The sequence below is a fragment of the Thalassophryne amazonica genome, chromosome 18 (genome assembly GCF_902500255.1).
Source record: "Thalassophryne amazonica chromosome 18, fThaAma1.1, whole genome shotgun sequence".
In the NCBI taxonomy this organism is placed as follows: Eukaryota; Metazoa; Chordata; class Actinopteri; order Batrachoidiformes; family Batrachoididae; genus Thalassophryne; species Thalassophryne amazonica.
This window is the reverse complement of record NC_047120.1, coordinates 57,636,485-57,650,828: the sequence shown is the minus strand read 5'-3', so window position 1 is coordinate 57,650,828 and position 14,344 is coordinate 57,636,485. Positions and strand designations below refer to the sequence as shown.

The following is a 14,344-nucleotide window of genomic DNA, read 5'->3' as shown; positions in this document are numbered from 1 at the left end:
TTTGTAAATTTGCTGAGTCTACTAGGGACAAGATTGGATGATAGACCTTGGTGTCATCTGCAAAGAGCTTACATTTGGTTGATACTGCACCAGGCAAGTCATTAATAAATAGTAAAAAAAAGCACCGGCCCTAGGACTGATAAGAACATCACTAGGATTGTTTTTTTAGAAATTATCAATTTTAGCTAACGGGTAAACAATGGACGTTGTGCTTCAATGCACCAAACCCCGCTTCTGCCACATTTCTCCATGTAATGTGGAGTTGCATCAGAAATGGCACCTGGCGTAAATCTTGTGCCAAATAAACATGCAGATCCACCTCTGCTGCCACCCGGAGTGAAAACAAGGGAGCATTCTGAAGGACTTACAACCCCAATTTCCAATGAAGTTGGGACGTTGTGTAAAATGTAAATAAAAACTGAATACAATGATTTGCAAATCCTCTTCAACCTATATTCAATTGAATACACCACATAGACAAGACATTTAATGTTCAAACTGATAAACTTTATTGTTTTTGTGCAAATATTTGTTCATTTTGAAATTGATGCCTGCAACACATTTCAAAAAAAGCTGGGACAGTGGTATGTTTACCACTGTGTTACATCACCTTTCCTTCTAACAACACTCAATAAGCGTTTGGGAACTGAGGATACTCATGATTGGGTGTAAAAGGAGCATCCCCAAAAGGCTCAGCTGTTCACAAGCAAAGTTGGGGCGAGGATCACCACTTTGTGAACAACTGCGTAAAAAAAAATAGTCCAACAGTTTAAGAACAATGTTTCTTAATGTTCAATTGCAAGGAATTTAGGAATTCCATCATCTACAGTCCATAATATAATCAGAAGATTCAGAGAATCTGGAGAACGTTCTACACGTAAACGGCAAGGCCAAAAACCAACATTGAATGCCCTTGACCTTCGATCCCTCAGGCAGCACTGCATTAAAAAACGGCATCATTGTGTAAAGGATCTTACCACGTGGCTCAGGAACACTTCAGAAAACCATTGTCAGTTAACACAGTTCGTCACTACATCTACAAGTACAAGTTAAAACTCTACCATGCAAAGCGAAAGCCATACATCAACAACATCCAGAAATGCCGTCGCCTTCTCTGAACCTGAGCTCATTTGAAATGGACAGACGCAAAGTGGAAAAGTGTGCTGTGGTCTGAGTCCACATTTCAAATTGTTTTTGGAAATCATGGACGTCATGTCCTCCAGACAAAAGAGGAAAAAGACCATCCAGATTGTTACCAGCGCAAAGTTCAAAAGCCAGCATCTGTGATGTATGGGGGTGTGTTAGTGCCCATGACATGGACAACTTACACATCTGTGATGGTACCATCAATGCTGAAAGGTACATCCAGGTTTTGGAGCAACACATGCTGCCATCCAAGCAACGTCACAGCTTTTTTGAAACGTATTGCAGGTATCCATTTCAAAATGAGCAAATATTTGCACAAAAACAATAAAGTTTATCAGTTTGAACGTTAAATATCTTGTTTTTGTGGTGTATTCAATTGAATATAGGTTGAAGAGGATTTGCAAATTGTATTCTGTTTTTATTTACATTTTACACAACTCCAAACTTCATTGGAATTGGGGTTGTACTATTTATATTGCTTTAAAAGTTATTCTTCATGTTATGTCATGGCAATTTTTTTTTTAAATATTTTTTAGGATATTATTTTCTTATGTGACTATTGGTCTTTTGCAGGGGCACTGCCAGGGATGTTGGGCCCCCATGAAAAGAAATCTTACTGGGCCACCCCCCATATTATTTTGTCAATATTATAATTGCATTAGGGGCCTCTGTCAGTCGTGGGCCCCAAGAATCCTTCTCCTTATTCTCCCCTTTTTGGCGCCCCTGGTCCGTGCGTTCTTGATGCACCGGGCCACCGTCTTTAAAAATCTTGCCTACGTCCATGTGTTAAAGTAACAACAAAAAGTTTAAATCATTTTCCCCCTAAACATGGTCTTAACTTGTTATGTGTGTGTTTAATCGAACACAGGAAATGCACAGATTTGTGCGCGTCACGCAGAAACGAGGCGGAGGCGCAGCGCATCCTGTGCGCACAAAGAGCGGGTGTGCGGCAGTAACCGGAGGGAGGCGCACACCTTTGCGCACAGACAGAAGAGGGAGAGACTCCTTCCCCGGCAACAGGAGGAGGAGGTGGTATCGTCTGTGCAGCGGACTACCTGTTGGAGCTCACGGCCGTGGCGGACCCACGCTGATCGTGGATCTGCGGGATGAAGAGTCCAATCATGACTCCAAGTGTCTTTCTCGGCTTGGCTTTGTTTCTCACTCACAGGACGCCAACCTGCAGCGGATTTAACATCGATGACCGTTTTCCTGTGATCAAAGAAGGTCCAACCGCAGGCAGTTTCTTCGGCTTGTCGGTGGCGCAGCACCAACAGACGGAAGGATCGGTCAGACCTCTGTGAGTGCTCCCCGCCGATCACACAGCCATCAACTCCCCAACACCTGCTTTGGAACAGAACTTAAAAATCAGCGCCTCATCAGGACTTATTGCAGCGCTTTTTAAACCTCGAAATGCACCAAAAACCCGCTTCAGGAGCGCACAAACACCTGCAACAGGGTCTGAAAAGTCGGCGTCAAACAGAATGTAAACTCTGCTAATCTGCTGTATGTCATTGCCTTTTCTTTTTAAAGTTTTCCACTGTCAACCACCTGTTAGAGCAACTGATTTAATCCTTTACCCGCCAGATCCGGAAGAGGCGATCAAGCTGTATGCTGATGATGATAGAATATTATTTTAATAATCCTACTTGACCTGAGTCAAACATCTCAAAACCATAACACATAAGTCTTCACAAGATGTGGGAGAAAAAAAATCTAATTTGCCAATAAAGTGAAATTCTGTACATGCTTTAAAAACTTAAAGGACAAGTTCATATTTCGCAGTACCTATTTGTATAGTGAAATTCTATTCGTACATAGCGTCTGTCTCATTGGTCAACATAGGTCATGTGATCATCAAGTACATACTTGTACATGTATTTGCTATTGATATATAAATTCCTAAACTACATTAACTATAACCATGAATCCTATCCTTAACCATAGTCTCTAACCTTCCTTCCTTCCCACTGTTGCCAAGTGCTTGCTCACAGGGGGTCGTTTTGACCGTTGGGGTTTTTCTGTATTATTCTATGGCTTTTGCCTTACATATAAAGCGCCTTGGGGCAACTGTTTGTTGTGATTTGGCGCTATATAATAAAATTGATTTGATTTGATTTAACCCTAACCACGAGGCTGCACTATACGCACAAATAGAATTTGGAATTATTAATTTGGCTATGTATGATAACCAGTTTTCACTTTTTTATGAGCTTTCACATAAAAATATTGTCTGTGATCCACACAGTGTGCAATTGCGAAATATTACAAAACTGCATCTGGACCATTTGAATTCTTTTAATGTGCAAGATTTCAAGCAGTTATGAGGCAGAAGTATTGTTTCCATTTTTATGCTTTTAGAAGAATTAAACCCTAACCTAGCCCTGCAGGGCACTGTCAAAGTCACGGTGCTTTCTTCTAGCAGAACCATATTTTCTCCCCATTAGACTTTATTTTAATTCAGCACACTCAATGTCAACGTCAAATATCACAGAAAATTCGCAATTGGATTACAAACTATCAATCAATCAATCAATTTTTTATATAGCGCCAATCACAACAAACAGTTGCCCCCAAGGCAACTAAGCAGCTATCTTGTATTGATCTGCGCATGCACGTCGGGAAGATAACACGCTCACGTAAGACTGTTAATCTCTATAACCGGCACACGTGTGTGTGTGGGGGGGGTATGTATGTGAGCTGACTGGGGTACCTGAGTAGTACTTGCCTGCTATCGGAACGTAAAACGTGTGCCAAATTCCAATGCGGAGCTCTACCAGATCTCCTGTGGTGACCCAAGTTGGGTTAAACAAGCTCCTGAAATTTTTTTCAACACGTTCAAAACTCTTCCACATTTTTGAGCATGCACCTAGATAAGTTGTGCCGAGTCGCTATTCGGGGAAACTCTGTACCAAAGCAGACCTAAAATCTGTCCATATCTCAATCATCGTCCCTTCAGATTCCTGTAAGATCACCTGAATCTAAAGTTAAGTCAATGAACAGAAAGCCTGAATGCACAGCAACATTGAAGTTCACTTCTAACTGATGTAGCTGCAGGTGAAACAGGTGGGCCCGGGTGAACCGGGTTCCATTTTTGAGCTCGTCTGGGCCGCTGAAAGGAGGCCGATGCCCTTTCAGGTTCACAGGGGAATGGAACCTTTTGTCTGACAAAGGTGTAACTCCAGCCTGCTGTGTGTATTTTACACTTCCACATGCTTTATTTGAGCGTGCACAGAAAGCTGGGACGTTGCTCGCGCTGCTTTGTTTTCACTTCTCTCGGGGCATGTTGGTTTGTGTTGCACAGTCAAGGTGTCAGCTGGCCTTTATCACTTATTTAAGAATTGTTTTTACAAAAAGGACAACAATGTGCATGGTGCATGTGTGTGTGTGTATGTATGTATGTATGTATGTATATATATATACATACATACATACATATATATAGTATATATATATATAATGAGGAAAATCTCAAACGATGCCTTGCTTGCTGCATGTGGAAGCACCAGTGAGGTGAGACTGAATGTGTGGATTCGTTTGGTTTACAGCCATTTTCCCAGTTTGTGGAGACTAATGTCCATCTGACACATGATCAGAGTATGGTCTTGACCTCGTCCCCAGAGGGATGGCGTCACGATTCACAGAGTGCCCATGAGGAGGGGGCTGCATGATTTTGCCAATGTTTTGTTTGTTTTCTGTCTGTAAGCAGCATTACAGTTAAAACATAGGAATTGAGAAAATATCATTTGAGAGTGTGGATGTAGCAAATACTTAGTGCTTTGTTAAACGTTGCATGAGTTTAGGGTGGGCAGTGCACTGGTGTGATAGTCCACCATGATATGGTTTGCACAATATCTTAAACACTGAGGAATCAGGATGTTTTCAGGAACTGAACCCTTTCTTAGATTTGGTGATTTCAGTTAAATACAGATTCTTTACCACTGTAACAAGTACAATGAAAGATAAGGTGCAAGCCTTTCAGTGCAAATATATGAACCTGAGTTAAACATGCACAGACTTGAAAGGTCTGGGAAAGAAAAGAAATATAAACATAAAATTTAACAGAATGAAAAAGGTATGTCCAGAGTGCAAACTAAAAAAAAGAAAAAAAAAAAAGAAGTTAGCGGTAAAAAAGAAATTGCATATAAACAAAGAGAAAAGTAAGTACAAAACTGTGGATCTTGCACATAAACAAATTGCACTCATTTCAAGTGTGCCATGTGACATAGCTAAAAATATAGTGTTAATAAAAAGTATACATTCCTTTTGTAAGTTATTATGACTTATTTCAAAATTTTAATTGAATGATGTGAACTTTAATAAGAATTCAGTTGATTTTGTTCTGGAGTATGAAGACTTTTCCTAAAAGTCAGATCAGTTGTACTTCCCACAGCAATAATGTCCAATTTCCCACAGTCTTTGCCCTTTTGTTGCCAGTAGGCCAATTAGGTCAAAGTTCTGTCGTCCCAGATGTGGTTCCCAATGGGTGCAGCCAGCAAAGAAAAACTGCAACAACTGTAATGACTGTGCTCTTGCAAAGTTTTTAATGTGGTGTTCTGCGATGCTGTTGTGTTTGTGAGAACTTCACCTTTTTATCAAGAGAATCTGTCCTCCTGACAGGTGTAGCATTTCAAGATGCCGATTCAACAGCATGATTATTGCACACATGGATTGGATTGGGAACAAAATTTTAAATATTGCATCAGTGGTGGATATTGCCCGTCATGATTCTGGTGTTTGATTCTTGCCTCTGGGTTATTATATTGTGTTTTTATATTTTTAATGGATTATGCATTTTTGGCATTAGTCATCTCATTTGATGTCTTTCTCTTCTATGCTACACCTCAACATTGTCCAAAACATTGTTTCAACAACTTAAGTTAAAAATTTGACCATATTGTAAGTCTCAGGTTGTGTTTATATGAAAGAGGTCAAGGTTAGAATTTGGAAATGGAGTTTGGTTGATATAGATTTTGTGGGGAGCTGATATGGTAAATCTGCCACTATATACATAAAAATGGTAATGAGTCTGAACATTTCATTACCAACCCCTCATGACAAAGAAATGTAATTTAGTTTTGATGTTTTACAGCTTAAACATGAACTTTACTATAAATGTAACCAACAACCAATTGAACATCAGTCACCCTGCCATCACCCTACCTAAATGGCAGATAGTATGTGGCATCACTCAGCATTTGCATAAAAAAGACACATTTTCTGGCCCCGCCTAACTATGGCATAGTAACCACTTGTCACTGTAATACTCCAAATCTGGACATGAGTGGCAGCTGGTCACTTTGCCTCTGTCTCTTGTAGCTAGTGTGACCAAGGGGCGATGGGGTCCCAACTGTGGTTGACAGCATTGTAAATAATGCAGTCCGATCGCCCCCTGCTGGGCAAACTGTGTAATGATACCATTTCCAACAGTCAGTTTAGAATATATTAGGTTAGATAGAACTTTACTGATCCCTTGGGAAGACTCCCTCAAGGAAATTAATGTTCAAGCAGCATTGTATAGCAGCACACAGGGTAAGAAGTACACAGAGTATCAAAAGTGAAAGTTAAAAAAAGAAACAGTTTGCAAATATAAATACAAATGCACAATATAAATACCAGACAAACTGAACAATACTGGTTTATTCAGTAAAATAAAAGTTTTTAAATCAGGAAAATAACGCTGATTCCGCTATGTTCATGAAAGGCTCATGACAGGAGATTTTTATCAGCCAAATGATATATTGGTCGAACTCTATTTGGACGGTTTGTAGAAAGTCAAATGTAAACTGACAGCAGAAAGAACGGCGACATTTTTAGTTGATGCATGAATACAACGCACATACTGTTGGACTCGGGGGGAGGTGATGGTCTAGTGATTAAGGTGTTGGGCTTGAGTCTAGAAGATCATGGGTTCAAATCCCTGCCTGAGTGGAAAATCACTAAGGGCCCTTGGGCAAGGTCTTTAATCCCCTATTGCTCCCGGTGTGTAGTGAGGAGCTTGTATGGCAGCACCCTGACATCGGGGTGAATATGAGGCATAATTGTAAAGTGCTTTGAGCGTCAGATGCAGATAGAAAAGCGCTACATAAATGCAGTCCATTTACTTGAAAGGAAATTCTGTGTCTGTGCACCTGACAGCCGAATCATCCACGCATGCGATAAGAGAGAAAGACCTTTGGGCATAATATTTGTGTTTTTGTCTTCAGTATATAGAGTAAGATTATTTTCATTCGGTAAGAATGCACAGACGGAGTTTTTTTTTCATCATCTGATCCATCTCTGTGCACCACAGAGCAGGTTCCTCATTACTGAAGGGAGCTGGAGTGTGACTACAGGGGGAGCACAAGTTAGTGCAATAAGCCAGTCGTGACATCTATGTTGGCATTCTTTCTTTCTGTAGGCTCGAGTCTGACAAAGCTACAGTAAGATTTTTTTTGCTCCACTTCTGCAAAATAGTCGGCACCATAAGGTTTTTTGCTCCAACATGAAGCCTGTTTGTCCAATTCGTCTGATCTTCGTACTGCATTTTGGCTCAGTTGAAGTCATTTTAAAAAATGCATGTGGAAGTGAAGGTACATAACCATGGCTTGTTTCCGGGGATGGGCTGCATCTTAATTGGCTGACCATGAAGACCCCCTCCTTTTTCAATCGCCCATTTCAAGTATCAGATTTTTTTTCTTGAAGGCTTTTTTTTCTCCGTATCAGGGAGGAGGGATCAGGTGGTCAGCTGGCCACCTATTGGCTCTTCCAGCCCCCTGACCCGGTGGTATGCTCGGAATGTCTTTTCTGCACAGTCACAACCTGCCAGCTTTCATGTCGAGACAAGACAGAAGTGAGAATGGTGACTCCAGGGGACGGCTTAGGAAAGATGCTCAGACTCCCCAGATTTCTCCTCAAATCCAGGCATCTTGTTTGGCCTCCAGCACATGATGATGATGATGATGATGATCTGCTGTTTGTAATTTGGAACCTCTGCAACCTGAGAGGGAGAACTGACTAATGAATATTTAATTGAAGTGGAAGTGCTTCTGCATTTCCAACTTCTGTTTGTCTGTCTGACTGCAGTGACCCGGGGCCATGAAAGTCTCATTAATATGACTGGGGTTTCCCCTTTCTGCTGCCAGGTGTGTAGATTAGATTTAGTAACCTATCAGTGGCGGATCTAGAAGGGGGTTGAGGGGGAGACACCCCCCTCCCCAAGATACAGACCAAAGTTATGCATAAAATACAGATATTTAAGAAGAATAAGAACTTAAATATGAATGGATCTGGCACTGATCAGCCTTTTATATACCTGAACCCATTTACTCATAAAGTTGTATTGTTTGTTTGATTTTTTTTTTTTTATGTAGATTGTGTTTGTTCTGTTAAATTTAGTTAGGATATTTGACACTTCTCTGTATGACGTGCAGACATCAGGAAGGGCCAAATACAGTACGTTTAGAGTTATACGTTTCTCATTTTGATTGTGATATTCTATATCACAGAAATATTGGTTTCTGTAGGAATCTGGTGCCGCCGACCGAACAGTCCCCCTAAAAGTCGGTCCCCCCTGACGCAGTTCACGGATTATCACCTCATTTCTGCTTCAAACTACACTCCAGTCATCATCTGTCTCAGCGACAGATATCGGAAACTTTTATACAACAATCATTTCCACATAAATTCAGCATTATTGCATCATAAAATGCGACGGAAGCGCTCAGAGCTCCTCGACTAAACGAGCTGCTAGCTGATGTGTTCACTGCGTGTCCGTCATTTCAAAGCGTCACGGAATTTCGTTGAGTTTCTGCTTAAAACTGACTTTAGAATGATTTAAGAGGTTTTCCCATTAATCCGTTTGATTGCTTTGGATGAAGAGGCTCCGTCTCAGACGTGCTGCTGTGGTCCGAAATGACACATGCACAGATGCAAAAGGCGGACCGATTTTTAGGGACAGACCGTTCAGTCTGTGACACCTGGGGCCTGGTGTCATGTCATAGTGAAAACTATTTGAAATAATAAACTTTTGTCTAATAGATCCTCATACATATTTTATGTGGGGGTTGCTACTGATGCCTTCTGTGCAAAGGAAGCTTCTTATTTATTATTTTTTTTTTTTGAGAGGCATTTGTGCTGCACTTAGAGCATTTGATGATAATCTGCAGTGTGCTGTCTGTACGGACAAATGGGTCTGAATTTGTCAACTATATCTTTGTAGCTGATTAAATCTAAAGCATTTCTCATCAGAATTTCAGTTCAGGAAAATTACTTATTTTGTCAACGATATTTCTTTCTTTGCCAAACTCCATTCAGTAATAAAGCTTTGTGTTGGTTCAGGCAGATTGCTGAAGTCACAGCGTATTGGCTGATGTGCTTGAAATGCCTCTTTGATATCATAGATTTCTTAAATTATTTAATACTTGAGTAAAGGTAAGCTGACTCATGTTGTCCAACCATAAGTTCAAAGTACTCTGTGTTTACACTCACTATTGGTTTCAAGTGCTGCAGAGACACGCTCAGAAACTCTCTCCACCTCCCTCAATCTCTTCCTTATGTAATTCAAGCTTTAGATTGGTTGTCAAATTAATTGTTTCATTTACCTAAATACTGGAAATTGGATACCTCTATGTTGCTTGAATTTTTTTAGGTCTTGAAAATAGTGGATCCCTTGGTGGCTCTGTGGGATAGGAGCTGGAGTACCAGTAGGGCTGTGCGGTATTTGTGGTTGTAGAAATGATATTCATTTGGCCTTCGGTAGAGATTTGGACTCCACTGACCAATCGCGATATCGCTTCCTATGCAACCTGCAGAGTTTTTTCGATCCAGGCAAACTGCTCCTTTGCAGCAGAGTGCAGGGTTCTGCACTTAGCAGTCAGCTAAACAGATAAGCATTGAGGAGTTCTGTTGTGGACATATTTGCCAAGACAGCAACGTGCAATATTTGCAAAGCCGTTGTTTATTTCAGTGGACGCTCCGGGCGGTGGCGGACAACTCCGTCACGACCTGAATCAAACATTTGAGAAAGCGCCACATTAAATAACGCAAGGATTTTTTTTTTTAACTGGGTGCAGAAAATCAGCCAGGGAATGACAAGTTACCCAAACTGATTTCAAATATGAGTAAATTAAGCACTGTTATTTTATTTTATTTTTTTTTATTTTTTTTTCGCTGGTTTCTTGTTGCATTTTGAAAATGAGGAAATGCCTCCATCCTGAAAACGGTTCATGTATTCTGAGGGGGTGTGCCATCTAGTGTTCAAGAAATGAAACTTCAGCAACTGCCACAACAATAAATAAATAAATATGGATGTAATACTTTCACTAAAACATCAAATATAGGCTTGCATCTTAGATGTATCTTCTGGCAAATTATAGCTGTAGTTTTGAGATCTGCACAATAAATGTTCTGAAAATTACATTTTTTTGTAATCAATTTAGCTTTGCTAAGGGACTATATAACCCATTCAGAAACACTTCCATTATAATTTTTACACTTAGGTTTATATCACCATTTATGAGGTCTGTTAGAAAAGTATCGGACCTTTTTATTTTTTGCAAAAACCTGATGGATTTGAATCACATGTGCTTGCATGAGCCAACCTTGAACCTTCGTGCGCATGCGTGAACTTTTTCACGCCTGTCGATTGCATCATTTGCTGGTAAGCAGCCTTTGTGTGAAGACGTGTAGTGCTCTCGGCAGATTTTCATTTCAAGGAAAAAGACGGAACAACTGGAGCAGCACTCCATCAAATTTTGCCAGAAACTGGGCGACAGCCAGGTGGAAACCATTCGGAAGATTCAGATGGCTTTCAGTGGCTTTTCAGTCGTGTGACTATCCGAGAAATTGTGGAAGAGGTGGGCATCATTTTTCAGAGTCCAGCATGTCCTGTGAGACTTCACACACGAGGCGCTTTTGCTCTGCTGTCAGATCAGCATGAATTTCACCGCCACTCTTTTCATGGCCAAATCTTCTGTCACAGTGGAATGTACCGAAAAAGTGCTGATATCCACCTCTTCCGCAATTTCTCGGAAAGTCACACGACGGTCCCACATCACCACGACGTTCACTTTGGAAATGACCTGGTCATTTCAGCACTCCACCGTTGTGCGGACGTCTTTAAACCGGTTGTACCGCTCCTTAATCTGTGTGATGCCAATAGCATCATCACCGAAAGCCGTCTGAATCTTCCGAATGGTTTCCACCTGGCTGTCGCCCAGTTGATGCAGCGCTGCTCCAGTCATCCCGCCATTTTCCTTGCAATGAAAATCCACCAAGAGCACTACACACATCTCACACAAAGGCTGCTTACCAGCAAATGACGCAATCGACAGGCATGAAAAAGTTCACGCATGAGCACGAAGGTTCAAGGTTGGCTCATGCAAGCACACGTGATTCAATACATCAGGTTTTTACAAAAAATAAAAAGGTCCGATACTTTTATAACAGACCTCATATACCGTTACCGTGAAGGGACTCAATTTACCTCAATATGAATTTTAGGTCATATCGCCCAGCCCTAAGTACCTATAGACATAGGTACAAGTTGTGTGCTTCAGGCTACCTGTCTGTGTCCTTGGACAACAGTTTGTCTGTATTGTCCCAGAACACCCAGGCCTGTATAGGACCTACTCCTTTCACAAAGCAGAGCCAAATCTGCCCAATCTCTCTATTACCATTTGATATAAATGATCAAGTAGAAATGTGGGTGTATATACTGGATGCTGTTGAACTCAGTTGAAAAAGTGGATCTAATGCCAAAAAAAAATAAATGACAGGTCACTTTGAACCAGCATGCTGGAATGCAAGTTGTACAAATGTCACCTAAGTCAACCCACAGCAGCTGTACAAAACCCTGCTATGTAATGTGCACAAGTGCAAGTTTGTCCATGCTGACTAGACTTTACGGCATTTACTGCCTGTGTCCAATCAGTTGGTAATGGCATGAGTTGCTATTGTGTGTCGCACCAGAATGACTGACGGCTTCTAATAGCGTGTTGAAATGGATCCCAGCAGGAGCTTAGGCCTCCCGCTAATCGGAACACAGGAGAATCGCTCCGATGGGGGTTTCATGGGAAAGACCTACAGTGAACGGTGTGTCTGTTTTAACAAAACCTGTAAGAGATCTCCTTATCTGTTGTTGGCCAGACACGGTGAAGAAAAGAAGCTAGTACAGTCAGCCTTGAGCACAGGGTGGCTTAGCTATAACAAAGCTATGTACTTTTAAAAACTTCCCTCCGACATTTTTCATTGTTGGAGACATTATCCTGAACTATTAGTCAAGTTGGCTGCTATATTTGTAGCAACAGAGTGGGTCTGGTCAGGTTCTCCTTGTGCGAGTGAGGCTACAGTGAGTAGTCAAGCTAACACGCGTGCACAGAGAACAGAAACCCATTTCCGGTTGAGCTTAAAACAGTCACTGCTTTAATTCCCGAATGTCTTTGTAAATCTCAATTTTGCAGTAAGATGGTCAACTTTAACTGCTATTCCAATGTACTTTTGTAAATGCTGATGAGCTTGGACAACGCTATAGCCATAACCTACATCAATAAGCTCACCGTAATATCTATCTATCTATCGTAATATCAGCTTCACGACTTTCTTCATCTGAGGGAGATTTGTTTTCCTTTTTTTTTTTTTCGCTGGTGTCTGAACAAGTTGAAAAGTCATCCATGGCTATACGTCAGTGATCTTTCCAACCCAGTCTCACAGCAGTTCGTGGTGACATTACGAAAAGTGCATTAATCTATTGGTTCGTGAGAGGGGCACGAAAATGGGGGCGCTTTTCGTGACGGGGCACAAAATGTGGGGTGACGGGGGTTGGGGAAGGTTAAGGGAGGGGAAACACTTATTTTGGTTAGAGTTAGGAGAAGGGGTAGGATTATAAATAGCAAAATAAAACAAAACCGTGTCACAAAAATGGGGTGCTTGTTGTGATGAGGAAATGTGGGTGACGGGGGGGTCTGGGGGAGTTATGGTTAGGGGAGGGGAGAAACTTTTGTTTGGTTAGAGTTGTAAGAAGGGGTAGGATTATAAATAGCAAAAAAAAAGTGTCACGAAAATGGGGTGCTCTTTGTGATGGGAAATGGGGCTTCTGGTGGGGTTAGGGGACACTTATCTTATGGTTATGGTTAGAGTTAGGAGAAGGGTTAGGATTATAAATATGAAAATAAAAAAATCTGTGTCACGAAAATAGGGTGCTTTTTTGATGGGGGAAATGTGGGGTGACGGAGTCTGGGGGAGTTCAGGGGCGTTAGGGATACACTTATCTTATGGTTAGAGTTAGGAGAAGGGTTAGGATTATGAATAGCAAAATAAAAAATCTGTGTCACGAAAATGGGGTGCTTTTCGTGATGGGGGACACAAAAAAGCACGAGACTGGGCTGCATCTTCCAAACTCAGGAGGAGAAGAAAGGGCTTGTCTCATGAAAAGGCTCATATTGATACTTTCCTCATTAGTGTGATACATCCCCCCCCCCCCCCCCCCCCCGCGTGCCGTGTATCTGTAGATGTAAGAATGTAGACAATATGAATGTTCAGTATGTTTGGATGGAAACAAGTTGCACCTGGCATAGGATCTGCTGTGGGGCACCTCGTTGGACACTTTTCACTTTTTTTTTTTTCTTTGTTAATGATGAGGGATTGATAATGAGTTAGTTTAACGTCAGGGATGATGTGCCGTGCTTAATCTCACAAACAGTGATCTAAATGAGTTTGTTCTCATGTTACTGTTTGACCAGCGGCAGATGGTGGTCTTCAAACAGGATGTTTGTCCAGCTGAGATACCCTCTGTGTGGGTGTCTGCGTTTTTGTATGGGTGCACACGTGAGCACAACACAGGTGCCGACTGACATGTTAAAGTAACATGATACTATCCAAGTGTTCCACACCATTTCATTTCCAGCGAATGTTTTTTTTTTCTCCACCTGGATGAATTACAATCAAGAATGTCTCTCTTCACTCAGTTTCATCTATTTACCAAGTCTGTGCTGTAATATGCTACATTTCCGTCCAAGTCCAGAAAATCCTACTCGCTCTCAATTTAGAAATCTTAATTAAAAAAAGAATCAGTTCAAGTTCAGGGTTGTATTTTCTGAGCTGAAGTGTAGCACGATTGTGCAGTTGAACTACATTTGGCCTCTTCTCATTGTTAGGTGTGCCGATGATTCAACACAAGCTTCCTTTCATTCTGAGCACGTTTACCCTGTTAATGATTTACACC

At 41.3% G+C, this 14,344-nt stretch overlaps 1 protein-coding gene across 2 annotated transcripts in view; it reads left to right on the top strand.

The window, feature by feature from the left end:
* The first annotated feature begins 2,124 nt into the window (after positions 1-2,124).
* itga3b (integrin, alpha 3b) overlaps positions 2,125-14,344 on the top strand; it is a 57,392-nt gene continuing 45,172 nt past the window's right edge. For both annotated transcript variants that reach the window (XM_034193718.1, XM_034193719.1), the window contains exon 1: positions 2,125-2,443. In XM_034193718.1, the coding sequence (XP_034049609.1) occupies positions 2,253-2,443 (191 nt within the window). In that variant the 5' untranslated portion in view covers positions 2,125-2,252. The remainder of the gene's footprint in view (positions 2,444-14,344) is intronic.